The 27705-nt window shown below is 41.6% G+C and overlaps 1 protein-coding gene across 4 annotated transcripts in view; it reads left to right on the top strand.

Annotated features, from left to right (window-relative positions):
• TPK1 (thiamin pyrophosphokinase 1) overlaps nucleotides 1–26571 on the top strand; it is a 329289-nt gene extending 302718 nt beyond the window's left edge. For all 4 annotated transcript variants that reach the window (XM_077778002.1, XM_077778004.1, XM_077778005.1 and 1 more), the window contains one exon: nucleotides 25027–26571. In XM_077778002.1, the coding sequence (XP_077634128.1) occupies nucleotides 25027–25145 (119 nt within the window). In that variant the 3' untranslated portion in view covers nucleotides 25146–26571. The remainder of the gene's footprint in view (nucleotides 1–25026) is intronic.
• The last annotated feature ends 1134 nt before the right edge of the window (nucleotides 26572–27705 follow it).

Raw genomic sequence — 27705 nt, 5'->3', positions numbered from 1 at the left:
TATAATTTTGCCTTTTTAGAAATGAGTGAGTACATTTTTAGGACAAAGGAAAAATGAGGTTTTGCTTATTCGTTTCTAAAATCGGTGTGACCAGGTAAAGGCTTCTGGAGATTTCCAGGACATGAAGAATGGCCCTGCTTGCCTTGAAACCCCAGCGAGGTTTAAAGCAGGTGCCGCCTCTCAGCAGATACAGTTATTATAGCATCATTGTTCTGACCTCTCTGGACACATTTAATTGGTCAGAATTTATTGAGTATATTCCAAGGGTAAGGCATGGTCTTAAGTGGCAGAAGAATAATACTCAACATATATTGTGCTTTCGATGCATGCATCAGGAAATGTGCAAAAAACCTGGGGTTTTCAAGAGACTTTCCTGTCTACCGCCACTGTTACCGCAGGGAGAGCAAGGGTGGACCACGGAGAGGAGCACTGGCATCAGCTGTGGCTTCTGCGGGGACAGACTTCCCTTCTGTGAGCCCTCATCTCCAGACAGGAATAAGGCCGGCGTTTACGTGGTTGCTGTGAGGGTTAGAAGGGAGGATTCAGGTAACGCTAAAGCCAGATCACAGATCGACACCGCAGCGCTGTTCTCGGAGTGAGAAAATCGAGGAGTCTGTGCCACACATCCGTCACAGCAGCAGGCACCAAGAACACACTTTGTCTTTGGGAGGAACAAAGTCATTGGTGATCTTAGCACAGTTTCAGTGGGTTAAGTGATGTGGGACCTGCATTGCAGCCACTGTAGACTGGGTGGGAGCAGGAGAGGGGGTCTTTCCCGGGTCTGGGCTCTAACGTGGGGAAGAGAGACAGAATGATGGGTGACAGAGTTTACGATGATAGAGACTTGACCGCATCTGAGTGCTCTCAGAAAGAAAGAGATGGCAAGCGCTTGAAGGAACAGGTGAGAGTGGCGAACTCTTGGGGTCGAAGCTGTGGGAAGGTAGAGAACGGCAGGACCCACGGCACTGGGCCGAGAAATGTTTCCTTCTCTGTCGTGACCGGCTGAAAAGGGGGAACTGCATGGATGAAACTAGAGGTGTTTGGAGTGAATACTGACAAGAGGCTAAAGCAGTTATTCTGGGCTTCGGTTTTCGCCGAGAGGTCAGGGTAGGGGCACGTGCCCCGAGTAGATGAGATTAGTATAGTATTAAGTATTAGTAAGTGACAGGTGTATAGACACGTAAGGTGTCTTAGACGTGCGGGAGTTTAAATAGTAGCCATCAAGAACCTAATAACTAACCAAGGAGACACAGAAAGATTGCTTCAACTGAGGAGTCAGTTGAGGTTGAGAGCTTTCTCTGTGTCCTTTGTAATTCTCACTGTGGAAATAAATGAACACCAACCAAACGAGAACAAGCAGACTATTCGAAGTCACCTGTAGGGTGACTCATTTTGGCCAAGACTCAAAGGCAGGAAGGGAATTGGAAAATGTTAGATGAGAAAAATGGAAGCCTTCCGGTCTACCCTGACCGGGGTCTGTCTGGAGAAACTGGAGCCCACGTGGTTGGTTAGAGGAGTATGTTTGGCTCTTCTTTTGCTTGGTCTTAAAGTCAGACACAGAGGCAAAAATTAGGGAAGCTATCAATTCTTAATCATGTCCTGCCTGTTTGGGGCCAGTTATCACTGAATTCTTGTTTGGCTTCCTGGATTGTTCATGGAAATAGCAGTCTGACTTCCTGCAAGTCTGCAGGCTGGCCCCCTGGGCTGGTGTCTGCAGCTTGTGGGTCGGACTTCTATTTCATATATGGTCTTACCGTTGACTGTGTATTCAGTCTCTTGCCACTTTATTATTATGAAAGTTACAATGACCTTCTATTTAGGACCTATTGTTCCTTTAGTTAAAAGAATGTAGGACCTGAAAGAATAATGGGATGGAGGTAAGGGAATTTGTAGGAATACATTTCAGGCATGAAAATGGAAGTGTACGCTGTACTGTAAAGGAATTACTTTTTAAAACCATGTTACATGGGGCACCTGGGTGGCTCAGTTGGTTAAGCATCCGACTTCAGCTCAGGTCATAATCTCACGGTTTGTGAGTTTGAGCCCTGCATCAGGCTCTATGCTGACAGCTCAGAGCCTGGAGCCTGCTTTGGATCTGTGTCTCCCTCTCTCTCTGCCGCTCCTCTGCCTTTTCTCTCTCTCAAAAATAAATAAGCATTAAAAAATAATAATAATAATAATAATAATAAAATATTCAGCCTCAAAGAAGGTAAACCCAAGCTGTGGAGGTCAAGCAGCAGTGGGGCCTCTCTGACCTAAGACACAAACTTCCTATTTTATACCCTTAACACTGAGGCCCAAACAGGATAAGGGACTCATGTGGGCTCTCACAGCGACCCGAGGCTGGATGTCACCCCAGTGTTCTTCCGTTTTCATTGATGGGAGAACCAGCCATTACATCAAGCACGTTGCATATCTTTTCAAATCTAGAATCAGAGTTCAAATCATGCAGGACATTGGCCGAGACGTTCCATTAGTTACTCCAGGGAACTATCTAGAAACATAGTAAACCTACTGTGAATACCTATTATTCATACTGGCTGTTTTAGCCTAAGAGAATTTAAGGAGAATTTAAACTTATAAATGTATAACTTTATGGCATGATAAACATTATGATTAATGGTATGTCGGGGTGTGCATACCTTTTAGGATTATTGTTTCTATCCCAGAAATTTCCTTGTTCCTAAAAGGTATTTGAGGGGCAGTTTCCCTGATAAGAGAAACAAAGGTGTATTAACATTGATGGATTATATAGTAAACCTTTACTTGCCTCTCTTTAAATAATGAATCTCTCTTCTCCTTGCTGCCTGACAGGAGAATTTAATGGTATGTTTCCTCCAGTAGTAAAACCATTGAGCCCTAGAGAAAGTGCTTCGTACATCCGGTGAGGGAAACACCTTGATACTGGCAAGGGAGAGTCATGACTTCTACATTAGTGTGCTAAAATGAAAAGCGTAACAGTACACTCAATTTCTCAGAGACACAGTAATACTAAGAGTTCTATCCATCGATGTGTGGTACTTTACGGATCAAAGATCATCTGAAGTTGCTAATAATCTCACAGGGGAGAGGGAGAGAGAACGGGTAGCTCGGGTCTCGCCATTGAGGCTCAGTGTTCCTCTCCACCCCTGGGTATGGTAGGGCAGTCCAGACGTGATAGTAAGTTCTGGAAAACCTGGGGTTGGTATGCTTCAGTTAGTAATCACCACCTAAGAAAATGCCGAGCTCTCAGAAAGGGGTGGGTCTCTTTTGAAGTCAGTAAAAGATCCTTGATTTCAAAGTTCAGGGGGAATCAATACCAAAGGAGTGTGGTTGCTTTGTGTCTTGGCCTTCTGGACGAATCTCTGACAGTGAGACACAGCCTAGGTGCGTGTTTGTAGAACAGACACCCAGTTTCAGATCAGATGTTGTTTGTCATAGGTACCAAAGTCATTCTCAGGCCGTATATTGGTTGTTTTATTCATGTACTCATTTATTCATTCAATAAATATTTATAGTAAGTCCATGATGTACTTGACGCTATGCTAAATGTATAGTATAATGGAGGGCAAAACAAACCTGGTTTCTCCTGGGCTTAACATGATGCTGAGTAGTAGAAAACTGCAGAAATAATATTTTTAATATTAATACTCTCGTATAATTATATAAACAATTAGGGAGGTACCTTTGGGGATCTCGTTTTTATTGGAGTTTCTCAAACTGGCAAACTATATTCTATGAATTGAGAATAACCTGAAGCATAATTTTAAAATAGCTTTCATCTTAATAAAGTTCTTTGCTAATAACACAGAGGCTCTGAACTTGCACATACAGTGAAGCCTTAACTCCAGCGAGGGGCCCTGCCGGTATGTGTTACAACGTCAGAGTCTGGGACTGCTGAGCGTAGCGAGTCCATTCCCACACAAATAATGGATTGTAGCAACCCCTTTCAACATTCTTCTTGAATACCTGCTTATTCTAGTGTTTCTTACCTTTTTAAACTCATGACTCTTTTTAATAAGCATAAAAAGATCACCCTTAATGTCTGATTTTCACAGTAATTTTGTACTTAAAAAGAGATTAACACAATGGCAATTTAAGAATTTTTTTCAAGCTATATGCATTCAACTTCCCACTCTAACCCTAAGAATTACTCTTGTATGTAATAAAGCATATGAATGTACATGTAGCTTACAGTAATTGGGGCTTTCTCATGATTTTTACACAATGTTAAAAAAAATTCAAGGGTAGTACACAAAGAGTCAGAGATTTCAAGCATCTTAAAATGGTAATTCAATGGACCCAATAGAAATTTACTAAAGGCTTTACAAAAACAGCCAGACCTTTATGATGCAATTTTTTTTCTTCCTTTTCATAATTACCACTATTTCTGAAACTCCAAATGTCATAAATTAGCTCTCCAGGAGGGTCTCAGCTCAGAACATCCTCTGCTGGTTTTATATTTCCTAACTGGCTTTGAACTGTTTCTGAGACTGTGGAAACTCCTTTGTACCCTGGGTTTTGGCTAAATCCAGACAGAAAGTAGATCCTTTTATCTTAGCATTCGAGCACCCTGTAACATACATCACATTCCAGAGCCTGTCTTCTGCAGTTTTTCACAAGCAACGTGTTTGAAGGTTGAACTACATGCAGTCAATTGCACTGTTAAAATTTTAATGTCTTTGCCTGCAGAGTGTACCAGTGTATTAATTTAGTGGTGCATTAAACCTCTGCATTTGAGGGTCATGAGCTTACATCCCTAAGCCTGATAGGTATCTAATAAGGTTCAATATGATTAATACATGAGTCTTTTAAAGAAAAAAAGAATCCTTTTTACTTAGATTTTATGTATTTTTTCATGACCTATAAAATCATTTACATAGGCCACATTAACTAATCCTAAAACACACCACCATTCTTGCATTGCATATAAGAGCCATAAAGAATTAACTACTGTTTTAAAAATCAGTTTACATTTGGGACAAGTTTTAAAAAACACAAAAACTATTCCTTTTTGATTTAACAATTTTTAAGTGTTAAGACACCATTGGGAGAAAAAGACCTACTGAAATGGCAAATTTAGTGAATTTTGAAGCACGTTTAAGTCACGAATCAAGAAGCCACCAGTCACTCTTTCAGTTGAAATTGCCAGGAGGATGTCACAGGCAGAGGTGTGTCCAGATGCCTAAAATCATGCTTAGAGCTGAAGGATGCTCCTCCTTATTATCCAGCGGAAGTCTAGACACATCTTTTCAAGAAGACAGACACAGTCAGCCAAGATGGTTTCTTCATCCCTTGACAGGGATTCAGGGGATGGGATAGGTTGTTTGTATCCTTGGATTTATTTGGAAGGGTAAGACTTCTATGGAATAAGGGCCAGAAGAGAGAGATTTTTATCAGATTCATGCCTACAACATCTTGGCATAGCCCTGCAGTATGCATTGTAGGAAATGGCCCTTCGATTCTGAGGGGAGGGGACAGGCATCACTGCCATGTCATCCCTCCATGAGTGGAAAACGGGATACTCCAGTGCTACTAGACTGAGGCCCAAAAGGTTTCATTGGCCACTTGTAAGTGGAATTGCCCCAAGGCCAGGATCGGAGGCAGCTGTTATTCTAGATCCCTCAGATGGCCTCGAGTGCCCAAGTAGAAGCCAGTCTATAGTCACATCTTGGCAAAACTCTACTATTGAGCGTATAATGCCCTTCATCTTTGCAGCAAGGGATTTGCCGACACTCAGAAGACATCAGAGGCATTTTGGTGAGTGTTCATCAATGAGGCCCAAAGGAACCCAGATGAAATAACTCACATTTTCCAGATGGTTCCGATGTTATACGAAGTGTAAGGGAGAGACATCTTCCCAGACTGCTTCTTATAAGAATGTCTTTAATTAGGAGTAGAAAAGTGAGAAGTCACAGTTGTAAGTACTGGTCTACTACTGACTGGACTGAAATAAGTGGCTTATCAACACAGCGCCCCATGAGGGCCCAAATCAGACATGCCTCTCAGTCCATCACCAACAAGATACTGGACAGTTTCAGAGGAACGGGAGAAGCCGTGGGTCTTCTACTCTGTTAGCCTGAATACTTGCAGCCAGTGTATGGGGTGGTTTGCTTCTTTCTTTATGACTGATACAGAAAAGATACTCTCAAGCTGTTTCTACACATACACTTGACTTACATTTTTAAAAATTAGTTCAATTTTAGTAATGACTGTTTTTACCTAGCATATTAGAGTTGTCAAACTGTTATAACTCCGTTTTTGAAGAATGATTTTTTTTCAGTATACAGTGTATAATCCTCATGTTCGGGGTAAAATGTCAGATATTTTGAAAAGTTTTTTCCTTCTGATAGTTGCAAATATAGTGATTCATTACAAATGAATTTGTTTTTCATCTTCTCCAACAATACTTGTAAATCTAGGGAAATTGATCTGTAAGGTCTATATTTTGTCTTTCAACTATACCATGAAATAATCTTCCCATATTAAAAGTGAATATAGGTTAGCTGAATTTTCACCTTTTTATCTAATGCATTCTCTACAGATGTAGCAAAACGTGTTTGCTGAAAGCCAAGTATTGAACTGTGTCCTTAGTAGTAAGGACATTTGTTGGATCATTTTCTCTCTCCACCCCCACCCCCTGCCCCACCGTCCAGACCATTAATACTACTTAATATGGCTAACATGGACAAAGAAACACTCCTCTAGTGTTTTAGGAATGGAATCAATGCATTTTTTAAATAAGAAAATACAGTACAAAGTGTCTCAGTTAAGCACTTTATGTTTGTGCCCCATGTTCTGTGGCTACTCAAAGATATAGGATGAGAAACCTCCGAATCAGTTTGCCGCTGGTCTAAAGCCCATGACATTAGTCTGTCTACCAGAATCCCTTTCTTCTGTGTCATAACTAAGCTCTAAAAAAAAAATAGGTGGCACTGCCACATTTGCCAGCAATTTACCTACTTTGCCTACAACTCAAATCATTGCTCAGCCTGGCGATACGGGGCTCTGGACTGTCTTCACAGGGTTCCATTCCCTAGTTTGAGTCTGTGACACAAAAGGCAGGAGACTTGGATCCTGGTGCCGTGCGTCATCGACTGATGACGTATCTTAAGTTGGCTTCCCAGCCTTGAAATAAAGGGGTTGGCTATTAGACCAGTGGTTCTTGGTCTACATTCTCTGAAGTTGTACAGACCCCAGCCAGTTCCCTAAGGTCACCTTAGTTCAGTGGACAGAACTCTGAAGTTGGCACCTTAATAGTGAAGCTGCTTCTACTTTAACCACTCAACAAGATGGAAAATGGTCCCTTTCCCATTAGAAATTCTGTGATAAGTTAGATCAAGTCTGATTAAGAGAAAAAGACATCGGGGCGCCTGGGTGGCTTAGTCGGTTAAGCGTCCAACTTTCGCTTAGGTCATGATCTCGCGGTTCGTGGGTTCGAGCCCCGCGTCGGGCTCTGTGCTGACTGCCAGCTCAGAGCCTGGAGCCTATTTCAGAGTCTGTGTCTCCCTCTCTCTGACCCTCCCCTGCTCACGCTGTCTCTCTCTCTCTCCTAGAAATAAATAAAAATATTTTTAAAAGAAAGGAGAAAAAGACATCATCTAATGTATAAGACAGAATATGCATGCCTCTACACCACAGTGATATTGCAGATTTTAAATAGAAAGTTATAAATCTGAGGCCTGGATAATATGTAACTTTGCATGCAAACAGTTAATGCAAAGAAAGTTCAGCCACAAAAGTCATCAGGAAAGGATCCATGGTATGAATATTGAAAAATGGATTATTGTAACTAGAGCAGGGAAAAATATATTAATTATGAATTAAAGTAGCTGGTTTTTAAGGATGGCTAATATTTTCAGGCTCATTAGAATATTCATATAGTAAGATGCCAGCTATTCCCAATGTGAAATATTCTCATTGTATATCAGTAAGGGGAAATTAAAAATGAAAATAGGTCATGATGAAATATAGTAGGAGCAAGCCTATATATTTATAGGTTTATGGACAAAGCCTAAGACACTGTTTTATTACTATTGATATAACAAATCATATCTGTTAATACTAAAACTTTTGACTTAAATCAAATGCAGTTTTTTCCTAAAAGACAGTAGTCAGACTCTCATTAAATGAAATGCTATTTCAAAAACAGCCACATAATTTAATGAACTCTGCTTGACAGTAAACATCCATCTATTTCTGTCCCATAAATAGTTTTCAAAAAGGCAGGGAAAAGCCACTCTGACCACTGGGATTCCATTTTCGGGAGCCTCGCAGTTTGAGGCTGAGAGATAGATAGCAGAAAGATCCGCCATCATTACAGGAGCTGCAGCCCAGGTGTACTGACCTCCCTGGTGGGGTGAAGCGTGGAGGGCGTGAGGAGGGGGCAGAGCTCCTGAGGACGGAGTGGACGTGGACCTGGGGTGGAGGAAGTCAGGAGGCAGTGCAGGGACCCAGGTAGCAGGAAGGACGCCATCTTTAGAGAATCGGACACTTCACAGCATTTCCTCAGAGGAACAGTTGGTCTGGCTGAATTTACCAAGATGGAGCCAGACTCTCACAGGGATTTGCACGGCCTGTCTTCCATAACTCTCAGGGCCTCGGAGTCCTCTGATGACTCTGACTAGACTACTTCTTAGCTATAAATAGATGGAGAATCGACTTCTAATTGTACTTTAACCTCCTGAGATTTATCAATAATTCTGCCTAGGGGGGTGGAAATAGATTTTTTTTTCATACATGGGTGTGTTTTTGTGTGGAGGTATGTGTAAACATAGTTTTTTTTTTTAAATCCTATATAACCCTATATGTATCACCTCATATGTAACCTAAATGTTTAATGTACCCTATTTTCAGAATTTAGAAATATCTCTTCAAAGTGGTTCTGCTCAGTTGTGATCAGTGTATATAATCTGAAATGTTTTCTTGTTTAAGCAAGATGCTTAAACAATATAATTTTTTTTCTATAATGCTACACAGTCATCTTTAATGACTGCATCTTGTTCACCAAACCTTATATTGGAAATTTATTTTTAATGAAGTCAGAAAGCACTTGTGTCTGACACGCCATCCGACAGTGGGAGCGGTCAGCTGTAGACTAGACTTACGAGGCCCTCGCCCCCTCTCAGAGCTTCATTTCCACAGCCACCCTTGCGTTTGGCCCTCCGAGGTCACAAACCTAAATGTGTCGTCGCCCTACACAATTCCATGCTCTCACCACCTCTGTCCACACTCAAGGTGACGGCTGTACTCCAGATCCTACCCATCGGTCCCACGCTGTGGTGGGTTGAAGCCTATCTGGTTAAAGAGAAGGTTAATAGGTACCTTCACCAGTTGAACATACATCCTGTTACAACAGGTCCTCTTCTGCCTGAGAGAGGAATAAGCTTGTTTATAGACCAGTTTAATCTAGTCTTAATGACTAATGTCCTTCAAGGCAGTTTTTTTGGGGGGGAAGGGTGCCACCTTTTATCCCCCCAACCCCACGCACGCCGTTCTCGGAGCCTCTTCCTCCAGGGATAAGGAAGAGGTGTGATGTCTGGTGACGGTCCTTCATGGCCCCTTATTCCTCCCAGTACATCTGTGCCTTTTACGGAGCATAAGGTCTACGGTTTTTTGTTGTATTTTTTTTTTAATTTGTTTGGGGTTATCTGATTGGACTTGGTAAAATCTAAAAGAGCACGGATTACGTCTCCTTAGCTTATTCTGTGTAGATGTTACCTGCGGGTTTGAGATTGATATTAAGTAATTACACCCTGCTACCTCCCATATTCTTTCCTTTCTTCACTTTCCTATGCCATTTCCATTTGCTTGATGTACTTACCATAATCTCTGTTGACATTTGAAGGATAGAAGCAAATGCCACTTTCAAGCTTCCTCAGTGCAGGTGAAATGATGATAATAATACAACACACTTTCAGTACTTTCCTGGAGAAGTCAAAGACCGACACAGACATTAACTCATTCATGCTCACAGCAGAGATAACTATGGAAGACAGGTATTGCGGGTATTCTGCAGATGCATGCTGAGGTCACCGGAGGAACTGAGAGCAAAAGTCAGAATGTTGCAGGGGGAAGTTCAGCTCTGTTTTTGGGGATGGCGGTGAGGCAGGAAGAACAGAAGAACTTGCCCAGGGTCCTCCCACCAGTCAGCTGCAGGTTGGGGTGGGAATCTTTAGGATTATCAGCTTTGCCACATGCAGCCGTAACTGTCACACGTGTGTGCATGTTTGGGAGACAGGCCCATGTCCACAGGAGGCCAGGCCCCAGGAGATGAAGGAATTAGAGCAGAGTAAATCAGCTCAGAGTGACCCTTGGACAGACTAATTTTCCCTTCTTTGCACACACATTTAAATCTGATACGGACTTTCCGGGGTCCCTGAGTGGTTCAGTCAGTTAAGTGTCCAACTCTTGATTTTGGCTCAGGTCATGATCTCATGGTTTGTGAGTTTGAGTCCCGCATTGGGCTCCACACTGATGGTGCGGGCAGAGCCTGCTTGGGAGTCTGTCTCCCAACTTGTTCTGTCTCTCTCTCTCAAACATAAAAATTTTCATAATAAAAAAAAACCTGATATGGGCTTTCCATACTGAAAATCTTGAGCCATTTCTACACAGACCATTCATTTTATCACTAATAATTTAATAGGCCACATTTGGTGGATTTGGACTGTCCTTTTTTCTTTTGTCATAAAGCACTTCTGTCTGATTGGCTCTTTAACTGCAGCACTGACCCTGTGAGTAGAACACGCTAGTGATGTGATATATAACACATTAGGGAATTCTTTTTAACAAAGAAAAATAATAACATAGTTTAGAAAAGCCTCAGCATTTGAAAGTACTAGTGAAACCTTTTCTCCCTGGCCTAATTAGGCTTGGTTCCTCCAAGCTGCAGCATTTTCTCGGCCTAATGGTTTTGGGGACAGCAGGCTGAGGGGAGACACAGGAGATGTGGAGATGGAAGAGTAATTGAATATCAGAAGCCTTCAGTCCAAGGACAAGGGAAACATGTGACTTCCAAGAGATGAAGATAAATGCAGCCACTTTCAAATGGAATTATAATAGCCCTTCCTCAGACATAAGAGTTCACTCAAGGATTGGCCGTCAGGACAGAGAGGTGACCAGTGCTCATCTTGGGAGGAGGCTTCAGCCCATGAGGGCTTCAGAGAGAACTTCCTAAGAGAAAGCACAGCGGAGGGCCTGTTATCAGAGGCCCAGGTAATATGGGGGCAATAAGGAAGATGTCTGCTCTTATCGTTTCCCCAGGCACGAGGCAAAATTTGGGTTAATTTTCAGTCCTCCTGCATCAGTGAGTGTATGTAAAGGCTGTCCTTGGTGAGCCTCAGTAAGCTGACGAAGGAAAGACCCCTTCCCACACTCCGCTCTCTATGCCCAGCGTCCCCTGTGCGCGCCCTTCCACGCCGCCATTGATGCGCATACCACAGGCCAGATGCCTGCTTCCTAAGTTCAGCACACGTTTTCTTCAGTTCACACTTATTTTAACACATTGCAAATCAGCGAGCATTTTACTGATTTGATTCTCCTAATGGCATGACTTCAGCTTTTGAGGAAGTAAAGGTGAACAAGAAGGCACTTTCCTTCATGAGTTCTTAGTCTTTTTTCCTAACTTTCCCCCAAATGTTATTATTGAATTTTAATATTAAAAAAATCTCAAATCTAGAGAAAAATTGATTAGTACAGCAAAATCAGTATACCTTCCATCTAGATGTATAACTGCTAACATTCTTCTTTAACATTTGCCTTTCTTTGTGTGTGTTTATTATTAGTTTGGCCTGTAGTGGGTGGAGAATCAGAGCTGGACAGGCTAGACTTGAGGCCAGAAGGATGGAGCAAGCATAGAAAACATGGGATATGTTCCAGAAGGAGGGAAAACACCCAAATTTCTCACAGGGGTAGGAAGTTCCTGATCTATTTAAGGGAACAGCAAGGAGGTTCTATGGGAGAAAGTAGCCATTCGAGGAAAGGCCTTAAATGCCAGGCCAGCATGTCTGGGGTGGGGCAACGAGGTTGTGGGCGATTAGGTTCCCTCAGTTTCCTTGCAGAAGGGAATGGCAGGGTCGGATGGGGAGGAGAGGTAATGACTGGAAGGAAGGCAGACAGGAGACCGTCCACGACACGTCCATGCGGGGGTCTGCTTGCTGCGTCCCTTACAGAACACAGGGCGTCTTCTGTCGGTAATTTTAAGTTAGGTTTTTTTAGATTTTGCACTCTTGGTTTTATTGTCTACAGTTTTGCTGATCTTTCTCGGCCTCTGACTTGAAGGGCAGAGGACTCAGTCCTTTCCTTACTGCTGAGCACACCCCAAATGTCCACGTGCTTGATCTGTTTCTGCCATATATTGACATAATTTGAAATGACTTGATCTGCTCATTTGAATTTAATAGACCCTTTATAACATGAGACTCTGAATACCTACCTATCTGCAGATGAGTGGCCAAAGATAAAGTTCCCTGGAAAAACTGACGACTGACTCATAAGTGTGCTTTCTGTTTCAAGAACCTAGATCTCTCCTGTCCATTCAGTACGGTTGCCACTAGACACATGTGGCTGTTAAACACTTAAATTGGATTTGTTCAAACTGGGATTTGCTGTAAACACACACCAGATTTCAAAGACTTAGTATTAAAAAAGGAATGTAAAATATCTCAATAATCATTTCTTCTATTGGTGATATGTTAAAATGACAGTATTTTAGACATTTAGATATATTACATGAACATATAGTAGCCCACTCTCACCACTTCTATTCAACATAGTGTTAGAAGTCTTGGCCAGGGCAATTAGGCTGGAACAAGAAATAAAAAGCATCTAAATCGGTAAGGAAGAGGAGTGCCTGGGTGGCTCAGTCAGGTAAGCATCCGACTTATGCTCAGGTCATGATCTTGCGGTTCATGGGTTCAAGCCCCCTGTCAGGCTCTGTGCTGACAGCTCAGAGCCTGGAGCCTGCGTCTCCCTTTCTCTCTACCCCTTCCCTGCTCATGCTCTGTCTGAATAAATGTTAAAAAAGAAAATGTAATTGGTAAGAAGGAAAGCTATCACTATCTGCAGATGACATGACAGATGATGTAGAGAAAACCCTAAAGTCTCTATTTAAAAAAACTGTTACAACTAATAAAGAAATTTAGTAAAGTTGCAGGATACAAAGTCAATATACAAAAATATGTTGATTTCCATACACTAATAGCAAACTATCTGACAGAGAAATTAAGAAAATAATCCCATTTTTAGTTACATCAGAAAGAATGCCTAGTCATAAATTTAACAAAGAGGGTAAAAGACCTATACACTGAAACTATTATACTTTGATGAAAGAAATTAAAAATACACAAATGGAAAAATATACTCTGCTCATGAACTGGAAGACTTATGCTGTTAAAATGTCCCTGTTTCCCAAAGCAATCTACAGATCAGTGCAGTCCCTTTCAAAATTCCAAGGGCATTTTTCACAAAAGTAGAAGAACCCTAAAATGTGAAACTACAGAAGACCTTGCACAGCCAAAGCAGTCTTGAGAAAGAACACACCTGGAAGCATCATGTTTCCTGATTTCAACCTAGATTACAGAGCCACGGTAATCAAACCGTGTGTTGTTGGCATAAAAACAGACACAGGCCAGTGGAGGCAGTTAGAGAGCCCAGAGTGAACCTCTGCGTACATAGTCCATGAGCTACAACAGTGGGGCCAGGACTATAACATGGGAAAGGGACAGTTTCTTCAATAAATGGCGATGGGAAGGGTGGACAGCTACATGCAGAAGAAAGAAACTGGACCTCTCTCATGCGTCATTCGCTAAAAATCAACTCAAACTGGATTAAAGGCTTAAACATAAGACCTGTAAGCATAAAACTCCTCGAAAAAAACAGAGGTTTTCATGGTAAGGAACTTGCCATGAGTCTTGGCGGTGATTTTTTGAATTTGACACCAAAAGCAGAGGTAACCACTAAAGCAAAACTAAGTGGGACAACATCAAGCTAAAATTCTTCTGCAGAGCAAAGTAAACCATCAATAAAATGAAAAGGCAGCCTACTGACTGGGAGAAAATATTTGCAACTCCTATAATGGATAAAGTATATCTAACTATGTAAACTTTAATAGCAAAGAAATTGATTAAATATTTTCAAAGAAGATATTCAGGTGGTCAACAGGTTCATAAAAAATTTGTTCAACCTCACTAATCATTAGGGAAATGCAAATCAAAACCACAGTGAGATATCCCCCCACACCTGTTAGAATTTTTGTTATCAAAAAGACAAGAAATAACAAGCGTTGGCAAAGACGCGGAGAAAAGGGAACCCTCATGCACTGTTGGTGGGACTGTAAATTGGTGCAGCCACTATGGAAAACAGTATGGAGGTGCTACAAAAATTAAAAATAGAACTACCATATGATCCAGCAATGGTACTTCTGGGCTTTATCCGACGGAAACAAAAACACTAACTTGAAAAGATAAGATAAGTGTTCATCATTGGATGAATGGATAAAGAAAATGGGGGGGAAGGGTCTTGTACACACACACACAATGGAATATTATTCAACCACATAAAAGAAATAAATCTTGCCATTTGCAACAACATGGATGGCTCTGAGGGCATTATGCAAGTGAAATAAGTCAAACAGAGAAAAACAAATATAACCTTGTTCATATGTGGAATCTTCGAAACCAAAGAGGGGAAAAAAAAAACTCCTCAGTACAGAAAACATATTCATGGTTGACAGAGGCCAGATGTTAGGAGTGGAAGAAATGGGTGAAGGTCATCAAAAGATACAATCTCAGTTATAAAATAAGTCATCAGGATGTAATGTACAGCATATTAGGTATAGTTAATAATACTGTATTGTTTGTAAGTTGCTAAGAGAATATATCTTAAAATTTCTCATCACATAAATATTTAACTATTTGTGGTGATGGATAGCATATTGACATATCATGGTGATCATTTCTCAGGATATACATATATTGAATCATGTAGTATATCTGAAAGTAATGTGATATGTCAATTATATCAACAAAAATAACACGTGTGTATGTAAAAACATTTTACCTATTTTTACTTTTTTAAAAGATGTATGGATCACATGATATTTCCATTCAACAGTGTGATAGAGATCATTGGATGCATTTCTGTGACAGATGGTCTCAAACTACTTTTTTAAGATTCCAATAAATATACATGAAAGGCATGTATTATTATACAGCTCTGCACTAGGACTAGTTTGAGTTTCTGCCTTCAAGAAAGTGAAAAAGCAATATTGATATTTAATTTTTGACATTTTTTTAAGAACAACCATAAGGATAAGTGCTATTTGGTAGGAAACAACTTTAAAACAGCAACTCTGGGAAGGGTTTTATTTTAATTTTTTAAAATATTTGTTTATTCTTAAGAGAGAAACAGAGCTCAAGCAGGGAGGGGCAGAGAGAGAGAGAAGCAGGCTGCAGGCAGAGCCTGTCGCAGGGCTCAAACCCACAGACTGTGAGATCATGACCTGAGCTAAAGTCAGATGGTTACCTGACTGAGCCACCCGGGTGCCCCTGGGAAGGATTATTATTATGAAAGGGTAAATTAGCAATTTTTAAAATAGGAAGTTTGCCTATCATGTATACCTGTAAAAACCTTTTTTAAATCTATAGTGCAAATAATTAAAATGGTAAAGACCAATTGTAGCGAATGGATTTCAGAGGCAATATAGTTTGCGTTCCCTGCTAATGAAATCTGTCATATTTTCTTAATATACAGCGTTTCTCCAAATGGTCTAAGCATCTTCAGAGGGTAAATGATGAATGCAGAGCAAACAGTGGTTCCTTTATGTCTGAAATAGTGGTATGTCCAGCGCATCTCTCTGCGCTCCTAGAATGTAACCTGATGCTCCGGGTGGTGGGAGCCTCAGGATCCATCACAATGGCTTCAGTAAGCATTTGTCTGTGTGGTAGAGGAGGTATTCATTTAAGGCATTGCCAAGGCATCGCCCTCTGACTACCCATCAGGCTGCTGCCAGTTCCATACTTTAGGGAAAAGAGACCAGCCTCGATTCTTGTTGTAAAGCTCTTCAAAGAATTGCCTTAACCTCCCTTGGTAACATGTGTCTAACAACTTTTATTATCATCATAGCCTGTAGATGTAACCTCCCCGAACTTCATTTTCCTCGTGTGTAAATTGCAGGTAAAAGCCTGCTGTACCCTGAGCACACATTGCGCTGTAAGTGCCCCAGCGGTGTGTGGAGTGAATGAGAATTACTCCATCTCCAGTACCACCTCTCTGCATAGCATCTCCCAGGCACGGCTCATTTACTCCCCTCTCTTTACTGCCTCAGTGTCATCAACTTAAGAAACATTTACATTGTCTTTTTTATAATTTTACTGATTTATTCTTACAAAATAACTGGTGTCGACCTACGGGTTCCTAGGAAGCCAGCACAGAGGTCAGGCCTCTGGGGGAATGTGTGTGGTGCCCCCACACCCAAGGATTCACTTCCTACTCAAATATGCAGCCCATCCCGGCCCCATCGTCATTAGCGCCTGCCCCATGTCCATTCTGCTGGGCTTGGTTGTACATACATCTTTCTATCTCTGGTGTCCAGCAAAGAGTATATACAGCCTTAGTAAATACCTGTAAAACAAATGACTTACTACCCTGGCGAAGTTTATCTCATTCTACCTCTCAGCTGACTATAAGCCACTTCAATCAAGGCATTTGCGAATAGTTCAAATCATGGCGGGCATACTCTTTTTCTTCATTTAAAATGACTACTAAGGTGGGGGAAGAAAACCTTGACCTACTTCACTGACAGAAGAAAGGAAAGAAGTTGAAAGTTTCTCTAATACTTTTGTGTTAGACTTTTTACTAGATAATCCATACGGCTTCTCTGTGAAGTTGATATTCTTATCCACATTTTATGTATGAGAAAATAGAGCTCAGAGATAGAGCTAGGGTTTGAACCTGGGTCTGACTTACTAACCTCACACGACAAGGGGTCTATTGTTTTTGACAGAGAGACGCCTCCTCTGTGAAAGTATCAGAACAGACCCTGACCCAGGTGCAGAGGGAGCACATGCTTCCCCCCCCTTGCTCTCCGAAGCTCTAATGCCTCAGAGTCCTCCCACACTGCTCCTCCACACCGGTCAGCCAGCTCAGAAGAGCCCCAGCCCTGTGCACCAGCCTACAGAGGGAAGGCAGGCAGGAAACCGGGACCGAGGGCCCTGCTTACCTTCGTGCAGCACAAAAAGGGTTGAATAATTTGAATTCTGCTAATCTGCCAGCTTTCTGCTTTGTCATCTTTAGCATTTGCAGCGTTAGAGGCAAGCTGGTGGGATGTCACAGAAAGGCAACAGGATGCTAGGCGCCTGCCTCTCATCCTTACCTTTGGGAAAGACAAGTGTTGGAGATAATGGATGAAATTTGTAAAATCGATGTTAATGTTTCTCTTATTTTTAAGTACTTCTGTGTCTCTAGACTATGAAAACCCAAAAGGCTGTGCCTCTGTGTTCCCTAATATATCTGGTATAAACTTTCACTAGAACTACACTGTTGTCATTAGACCGCAGTTGCCCTTAAAACAATGGATGACACTGTCTTTGAAGCAAACAGGCAAGACTGAACTTTCACATTTAGACAGAGCAAGCACCTTTGTGTTTATCACATATGATACGGTCGCCTATAGTTTTATACATAGCTGTCACTTTGGTCTCTGGTTAAAGCAGGACTTGATCTGAATGACTCGTTATCTTAGAACCATGGTTAATTCTACTCTCTGCAGACAAAGGGGGAGTGGTGGGAAGCTGCATCTACATTGTCTAAATGTTAAGCCAGTCAAAGTTCGGGACAAGTTCTCTGGGATAGATATGAAAAAGTAATTTCTGAGAGAGAGATGCCATCAGGATGGTGACAAAGGTCATTCCCACCTTCGGTCTGCTTCACAAGAAGCCAGGTAGCAGCTGCGGAAGAGACACCATTAGGAAGTCACGCCTGGAGCAGGGGCATGAGCCTCGAACACGAAGACCGAGACGGACTGCACTAGGAGACGAGGGCAGCAGCTGTACTTTGGCCACCCCACTCCTCCCCGGTCGGCACAACGCTGCACCAAGAGGAGCCACAGCTTCTCCAGCAGGAGAGCAAGACGGACATCCAGCTCCCCTAACACTGCTCAGCTCACTTCTCAGGGGTCCCAGACTCAGGGCTCACCTCAAGGGGGAACTGTGCCGCTTGACCATGGGGATTAGATTGTGAGTAAAAAAGGGAGATGGGGTTTATAGCAGCCACATTTGCATCTTGGAAGGCCACATCTCCACTCATAGCAGCATCCAAGTGGAAACCTCAGCCAGTGGATTGGCTAATCTGCAGAGCCAAGATTGTGGCCCATTCCGACCAGGGAACTTGGTGGGGAACAGATCTGCCCAATTTGGGACCACAGATAAGACACCATGCCAGCCATGGAGCCAGTTCAGTTGCGCTGCTTGGGCAGGACAAATTCACAGAGCTGTCCACGGCTGAGTATAGCTCCCAGCCCAGGAAGTCTGGCCCGAGAGCCTGGGAAGCTGTCTGGCCCAGGGGCACTCAAGTGGAAAACCTGGCCAGCAGTATTGCCTATCTGCAGAGACAGAATGGTGACCCTGTTTGGCCAGGGACTTGGGACACAGTTCTGCCTGATTGGGTCCCCAAACAAGAGCCTTACAGGCCTTAGGACCTGATCTATGGCCCCAACCAACTAGGGAAACTAATTTGTAGTCCACTCACTATTGAATCCAGCCTCCAGCCAGCTTCATCAGGAAACCCAACCGTAGCTCCTTCAATCCCAATTACAGCAGCACTTGAGGGAAGAGCCTAGCCAGCAGCCTTGACCGTCTGCAGAGCCAAGACCAAAGCCTGTCTGGCCTCCAAAACAAGAGCCTTGCCAGCCTCAGGGCCTCTACAGCAACCCCATCTGAGCAGGGAAACAATTTGTAGCACTACCCACCCCACCAGGGAATCTAACCAGAGCACACAAGAAGTCAGGTGCCTGCTTATAAGTGGCACTTGAGCTGAGAATAGAGCCAGTGGCTCTCCCCATCTGTTCAACAAAGCTGGTGATCCCATCTGGCCAGAGATGGTACACAGTCCTGCCTGATTTGGCTCCCCAGACAACAAGCCATGCTAGCCCTAGGCCCCATTCTGCTGCCCTCCCCAAGGAGGGAATCTAACTCAAAACCATGCCCATTTCTGAGGACAGTAGTAGTACTGACTGTCTAGGAAGCCTGACCAACAAATCCAGGCAACTATGGAGTTCATCATACAGTTGCACTTTGGCAGGGAATACAGTCAGGACATGGAACTTTAGGATTCTATTTTAGGCCACAAAACAAGTCTTAGAAAATTCCAAAATATTCATATCATGCCAGCTGTCCTCTCTGCTGCCCACAGTAGTATGAAACTAAAGATCAATAACAAGAGGAAAAGTGGAAAATTCATGAATACATGGAAATTGAATAGCACTCTCCTGAAAAACCAATGGATCAAAAAGAATTTTAAAAGAAAATATCCTGAAACACAACATACCAAAACTTACAGGATACAACAAAAGCAGTTCTAAGAGAGGAGTTCATAGTTATAATGCATACATCAAGAAAATAGAAAGATTTCAAATAAACAACCTAACTTTATACCTATAAAGCTAGAAAAAGAAGAACTAAGCTCAAAGCTTGCAGAAGAAAGAAACCAAGATTAACATGGAAACAAAGATTGGAAAGTGAAATGGAGAACAGGAAATCAGTAAAAACTAAGAGTAGGTTCTATGAAAAGTAAAAAGAGAAGACTCAAATCAAAATTTATAAATGAAAAAGATTATAACAAAACCTACCAAATATGAAAGATCATATGACGGTACTATGAAAATTCCACCAACTGGATATCCACAAACTGGATAAATTGGAGAAGAAATGGAGAATACTTAGAAACATACAACCTACCAAGACTGAATCAGGAAGAAATAGAAGAGCTGAACGGATGAATTACTAGGAAGGAGCTTGAATAGATTTAAAAAAAAAAAAAAATTGTCAACAACTTTAATCAAAGTGGTGAAAACACCCCCATCCTGAGGCCAGCATTACCCTGATACCAAAGCTAGATAAGGACACTACAAGAAAACTACAGACTAGTACCCCCAATACACATGCAAAACTTTTCAATGAAATTACTAGCAAATTGAACTCAGCAGCATATTAGAAGGATTATTCACCATAATCATAGGGGATTTACCTCTGGGATGCAAGGATGTTTCAACGTACACAAATCAATAAACATGATACATCACATTAACAGAATGAAAGAAAAGCAATCATATGATCATCTCAGTAGATGCAGAAAAAGCATTTGATAAAATTCAGCACCCATTCATAATAAACACTCTTAACAAATGTATGGAAAGAACATATCTCAATATAACAAAAGCCATATATGACAAGCCCACAGCTAACATCATACTCAATGGTGACCGTTTGAAAGCCCTTCCCAAGATCAGGAAGAAGACAAGGTTGCCAATTCTCACCACTCCTATTCAACACAGTATTGGAAGTCCTAGAAGAAGCAGTTAAGCAAAATAGAAGACATTAGAATTGGAAAAGAAGTAGTAGAACTGTAGATTTGCAGATGATATGATTTTCTATACAGAAAATCCTAAAAACTCCACCAGATCAACAAATTCAGCAAAATTGCAGGTTACAAAATTAACATACAAATATCAGTAGTGTTTCTATTTTTTTTAATAGTTTATTGTCAAGTTGGTTTCCATATAACACCCAGTGCTCATCCCCACAAGTGCCCTCCTCCATGCCCATCACCCCCCTTCCCCTCAGTTTGTTCTGGGCATTCAAGAGTCTCTCATGGTTTTCCCTCTCCCCCACTATTTTCCCCTTCTTCTCACCCACGGTCCTCCGTTAAGTTCCTCCTAATCATCCTCTATGTCTTTGCTTAAATTTATTCCTAAGTATTTTATTGTTTTTGATGCTATTATATGAATGGGCTCATTCTGTTCTTTTTCAGATAACTCAGTATATAGAAACACTACTGATTTGGGGCTCAGTAGTGTTCCTATATTCTGAGTTATCTGAAAAAGAAAGAAATGAGTGTATTTATATAATAGCATCAAAAACAATAAAATACTTAAGAATAAATTTAACCAAAGACATCAAGGATCTCTACACTAAAACTACAAGACATTAATGAAAGAAATTGAACAAGACACAAATGGGAAGTTATACCATGTTCATGGATTGGAGGAATAGTCTTAAGATGTCATAGTATCCAAAGCTATCTATAGATTTAATGCAATCCCTATTGATTCCAATGGCACTTTTTACAAGAGTTTTAAAAAAAAGAATCCTAAAATTCATATGGAACAACAAAAGACCCTGAAATAGCCAAAGCAATCCCAAAAAAGGACAAAGTTGGAGCCATCACACTTCCTGATTTCAAGCTATAGTATAATGCTATAGGAACAAAACAATAGGTTACTGGCATAAAAAATACACACATGAGCCAACGGAACATAATCAAGAACCCAGAATTAAATCCCCACATATACAATCAACTCATAGTTGACAAAGGATCCAAGAGTACTCCACTGAGAAAAAACCATCTCTTCAGTAAATGGTACTGAGAAAATTGGATATTCACATGTGAAAGAATGAAACTAGACTCCTATCATAAACCACTCCCCAAAATTAACGCAAATGGATTAAAGACTTAAACATGAATCCTGAAGCCATGAAACTCCTAGAAGAAAAGCTAGGGAAAAACTGCTTGGACAAGGTCTTGGCAGTGATGTTTTCAATATGACACCTAAAGCACAAGCAACAAATTAAAAAAACAAACATGTGCATCTAACTAAAGCCTTCCACACAACAACAACAGAAATAATCGACAAGATGAAAAGACAACCAATGAAAAGGAGAAAAAAATATTTGCAAGCCAGATACCTGATAAGGAGTTAATTTCCAAAGTATAAAACTCATATAATTCATTACCAAAAAGAAGAAAAAAGCAAATAATCTAATCAAAATGGTCAAAGTACCTGATTAGACATTTTGCCAAAGATATTCAGATGGCCAAAACTTGTATGAAAAGGTGCTCAGTATTTTCCATGATTAGAAAAGTGCAAATCAAAACCACAATGAGCTATTACCTGTCACCTGGTAGAGTGGCTACCATCAAAATAATAACAACAAATGCTGGCATGGTTTTAGAGATAAAAGAATGCTTGTATGTTATTAGTGGTAATGTAAGTTGGTGCAGTCACTTTGGAAAACAGTATGGAGTTTCCTTAAAAAATTAAAAGTAGAACTACCATATGATCCGGCAGTTCCATTCTGGCAACATACCTGAAGGGAGCAAAAACACAATGTCGAAGAGAAATCTGCATGCCATGTTCTCTAGCAGCATTGTTCACAACAGCCAAGAAAGGGAAACAGCCTAAGTGTCAGTGGATGAATGGATAAAGAAGTTGTGTATGTACGTGTGTGTGTATACTGTACACATACATATACACACAGTGGAATATTATTCTGCCATAAAGACTTTTTTCTCATAAGGAAGACTTTAAGGTTTGGTCAAAAAGCATGATTCTTTGACTTGAAGAAATATTCTCCAAAATAATTGTAGTAACATAGTAAATTGAAATTCATGATTTTGTATTTCAGCTTATTCGTCGTGTCCACAAGGTTGGAGACTATCAAATATATTTCACTGTAACTTTTAATTAATATTGACTGTACTGTTGTACAGTCAATTAATTACTGTAATTAATATTGACTGAATGTGCTCCCCTAAAAGTCATAGGTGGAAGCCATAAACCCCCAAAGTGATGGTATTTGCAGGTGGGAATCTTTGGGAAGAGATTAGAGTTGAATCAGGTCAGGAGGGTGGGGGCCCTCATGATGGGATTGAAACAATTTTCACTCTTTCCCCTGCTAAGAACTAACGTCTTAGGGAAACCAGTGTATATAACCTAAGTGTCTAGCCCTGATCATCAAAATTGATAGTCTGCCTTCAGAAAATCAGAAAGGAATTTATATGCAAGTCAAGCTAGAGAAATCGTCTCATCCACTTGTCCTTGGAGCCCATGGGAAAAGCAGGATTTTAAACTAATCATTTTCCAGATTGTTAAAGGGCACTGCGTCAAATTCAGGTGGCCGTGTAAGCTGGCAGGCCCACAAACGCGTTCCAGATGGTCTTCGTGAATAAATGGCTTGACACGTTCCGAGTCTACCCCGTGGGACACTGGGAGAACCCTCGCCTGCACCAGGAGCCCCAAGATACCTGTGCGCACCTGGCTGCAGGCGTGGCCGCCCTGCGGCAAGGCCAAGACCTTTCTCCAACAGATCCCAAGGGGACTTGGCCGTGAATCCACACCCGCCTCCCCTAACCCCCTATCCGCATAACTGTGTCTAGATGAGTACATTCCTGTGCATGTTAATGCCCTTTAGAAATCTCATCTCAAAGTTCCCAGTTACTTAAGAGGCCAGAGCTTCTACGGAATTATGTATGAGGGTGATATCCACACGAGCCTCACTCCACCCTTAGACAGTTTTACCTTGGTGTTTGCAGTAGTAGAGGCGTTTACAACTCCAAAAAGCAAACAATTTGAGTTTTAAATAAATAAACTGTGTTAACCGGTAATACTAATTATACATTATCCTGTAATGCGATTTCTGAATTTTTAAATGGCCTTTTCCAGATTTCCTCATAAAGATAACAAGCGCCCTCTAGTGGGCAGCGAGCATTACAATTATTTCCCCCAGGGCAGGATAACTTCATGGTTACGCTTTGTTTAAAGGAAAAGGTGACTCTTCCATTTTTCTCGTTGAACTTCGGCAAAGAAAATAATACTGATTATCATGGGATATTTATAGGACAAGTCATGAGTTTAGAGTCCTGTTGATGATGTGAACAGCTCTTCCATAAGTAAAGGGAAGTAAGATTAACCAGTTAATACTGAGGCATTAACTTCAGCTAACCTATTCGAACATATATATACAGATACACATAAATATGTATATGGAATTGATAAGCTGATTCTAATTCTATCACTCAACTCCTAAACCTTTACTTTGATAATTAAATAGATTATCTCCTCTCCTGGCCTCAGTTTACAGCTGGGCTTATGGCCTCAGAATTACCCCCGTTGGGGCACCTGGGTGGCTTAGTCGGTTAAGCGTCTGACTTTCGCTTAGGTCATGATCTCGTGGTTCGTGGGTTCGAGCCCCGCATCGGGCTCTGTGCTGACTGCCAGCTCAGAGCCTGGAGCCTGTTTCAGTCTGTGACTCCCTCTCTCTCTGACCCTCCCCTGCTCATGCTGTCTCTCTCTCTCTCTCCTAGAAATAAATTTAAAAAAAAATTTTTTTTTTAAAAAAAGAATTACCCCCATTGGAAGTCTGCCTTGACCTTTGAGTTCCTATTAATTTTACAAAGCAAGCCTGGCTCATTTTGGTTTTTCTTAATTTATGAGAAAAATATAACCAAAACCCCATGCCTTTTTGGAGTAATTAGCTTTCTGCCCCATATCATTCACACTTGAAGCTAAAACTCTATCTTTATACAGTTTAATAACTTATGTAAAATGTTAATTCAGAATATCAAGAAAAATTATAATTGCACCCAGGCATGGAAGCAAGTAGCACATTACAAAATGAGTTTTGGTTTTACAGTCTGTAATGAAAAAAAAAATTAGAAAGTTTAATGAAATTTTGTACGAGAATGGCATATATCCCAGAATGGTTAACAACCAGTAACTGGCTACCAGAAAAGTGGTTATGGCAAATTCTAGACATTGTCCGTTTTAAAATCCCACATCGTATGTTTCACCCATCCCGCATTTTATGTATCATCTCTCACATATATCTATATCTATATCTATATCTATATAGATATATACGTATATATCTATATAGATATATGTATATATCTGAAGCACAAGCTTAACTACTCTTCTGGTGACTGTTGACAAAGTTCTTTCACACCTGAGAAAAGCTGGCTGTCACTAAACATTTTTTTATCATTTTCTTACAGCAAATAATGTGCTTGGTTTTGGAACACTGGTCAGTACCTCCAATACCTACGATGGATCTGGTGTCGTGACCGTGGAAACGGACCATCCGCTCCTCTGGACCATGGCCATCAAAAACTGACCTGGCACCTGGTGTCCACAGCTGTGCCTCTGGTTCACCTCATCTGCCACTGACTTCTTGCTCAACAAGAACAGCTCACCTCAGTTTACGGAAATAGAAACCTCTCCGTGGGAAGCCCACTAGTTTTAAAGATATTGATGTTTAGATAATCCAGATAACACAAATGGCAGATCTCAGTTTTACAGGGAGGGAGGAAAAGTCATTATTTGTTAACAAAGTAAATAAGCTCTATGACATCCAATTGGAAAACTAATGTGGATCATTAGTAACATTTGGTACTGACTACTGTTATATAATTAGTCATTCCATTTATCCTAGAAAATTGTTTTGAATTTTGGAGCTGAGAAAGTTCTCTGCTGCGGGTTGTTGGTGTCCAACAGATAAGCCTTCTTCTGCCCATCCTTAGATCCGTACACCAAAGGCTACTTCTGAGTGTCTATTAAGGCTAGATTCCTCTGTATAATATGGGAAAGACTTGCCTTCCGATTGGGATGTTGGAAGTGCACCATTTCACCCTGACCTCATTACTGCCTTGGTATTATCTCTTAAAAATAAATCAAGAAGCATCGACCTAATATTAAATTTGAAAACAGGCAGTTACATAAGCTCCAGATGAAAGGTAAATGACCGTTCAGAAAGCCCCACTGACACAGTCACCCCAGCTCAGCCCCGCAGTGAGCGTGCTACCCTTTAGCGGAGTGACAGCTGAAAACCACCCTCTTCAGAACTACAGCTGAGCCTGCAAACGTGGTGCGGAGGACATTTACGCACAAAATCGGAATTGTTTCCAACGTTACTCAGACTGAAAAAGCAGTCGCTCACAGACCCCAGGTGTATGCAGAGGAGCAGGAAATGAGTTTGACAACCTATGGGGAGAAGTGAACAGCGTGTCCGAAGGATCCGGGTCGGAAAGCTCCTGTCCCCGTCCAGCCGTTCACCCAAGTTCCCTGACCCTGCTCCTTAGCCAGAAAGTGGAAGGGGCTGGACGGCTGGTGCCTGAGCTTCCTTCCCACAGCCCGAGTCGAGGCCCGCTACCAGGCAGACCGTGCACGGGGCTGCCGACTCCGCAGCTTAAACCACCTGGGGCCCTGGGGTCCGTCTCTATTTCGAGCGAGAGCTGCTTCTCTCCTTACCCTTTGCTGAATGATTTACCAAAACACACGTCGCCATACAAGCCGTGACACGTCTCCCCCGCCCCTGCCATGTTTTATGTATACACGTCCCCATTCTGCTGCGAGGCGGCGGCAGCTCTTCCTCCCTGGCGTTAGGACAGAGCAAGAGTCAGATTTGAAGCGGAGAATAAAGGGGCACCAGCTGAACCCGCGCGCCATTATGGACAGTTTCCCCGAGAGGCCATTTTTAGTTACGATGCAAATATATGAGGCTGCAATCCGATGTCAAATAAAATTATTTAGTTACCTGTGTATATGTTTGTAGTCAGTTTTTACGGTAACATTCCACTTTCTCAGCTGTATTTCATTATCCCCAATCTCATAATCAATGTTTCTGTACAAAAAAAAAATTGCTCAAAGGATGAGGAATAACGACAGTACTTCACTCCTCCAGTGTTGCAGAGCAACCCGGGTTATTAAGGGTTGCCCTCCACGCGGGTACACACCAGGTCACGCGTGCCGCGGGCATTCATAAGGTACGGGCGCAAGCACTGTGTTTGCTCCGCATGTGCGGCAGGCCTTTTAACAGGCCCTACGACCCCGGCTCAAATTCCTACCTTCCAAAGTTTTACTCGAACAGTCAAAGCATCGCATGGATTGGACGTGATGAGACTGATGACAGAAGTCAAGTCAGTAAGCAGGAAGAAACTCTATTTTATTCTCTAAGGTTCTATGATTACATAAAGGCAACCTGGGTGGCTCACTCGGTTAAGCATCGGGACTTCAGCTCAGGTCATATTTCGCGGTTCCTGAGTTTGAGCCCCGCGTCGGGCTCAGTGCTGACAGCTTGGAGCCTGGATCCTGCTTCAGATTCTCTGTCTCCCTTTCTGTCTCTGCCTCTCCCCTGCTCGCTCTCTCTCTCAAAAATAAATAAATACAAAGGGTGTGGTCTGAATGGTGACTTTCAAATTATATTGCTCACATCCCACCAGAAATATTCCATTGTATGACCTAGACTCCACATAAGAGTGCGCACACACACACTCAGTACGCTTTAATAATTTTATTCTAAACTGAACGGAAAAACGCCCAGAAATTCTAGATTGAAAAAAAAATGCCAAAGGGTAGAGTGAAATGCATAAGGTAACTTTTAAAAAACATATGTACATAAATGCAAGAGTTCTGCTCTGACCATACCCTTCTTTCCTAAGTTCAAGACATATAAGTTAGCAGTTAGTAGTAACAGTTTTCCTTCTTTGTGCACGAAGAGGGGGAACCTGCCGGTAACAGCAGGCTGAATGGGATCCTACTTGGGAATAACATCAATGTAACTTCATTAGGAATGGTGAGAAGACCTAGATTATTTAAGTTGTGTCTAAAATATTCTATTCAGAATAAAATAAATGATCGTTATACCTGGAAGGAAATTAAAATCAAAGCCACAAGGT

Source organism: Crocuta crocuta, unplaced genomic scaffold, assembly GCF_008692635.1.
Source record: "Crocuta crocuta isolate KB4526 unplaced genomic scaffold, BGI_CrCroc_1.0 scaffold128, whole genome shotgun sequence".
In the NCBI taxonomy this organism is placed as follows: domain Eukaryota; kingdom Metazoa; phylum Chordata; class Mammalia; order Carnivora; family Hyaenidae; genus Crocuta; species Crocuta crocuta.
The sequence above is the reverse complement of the archived record's forward strand: the minus strand, read 5'-3'. Positions and strand labels throughout refer to the sequence as shown.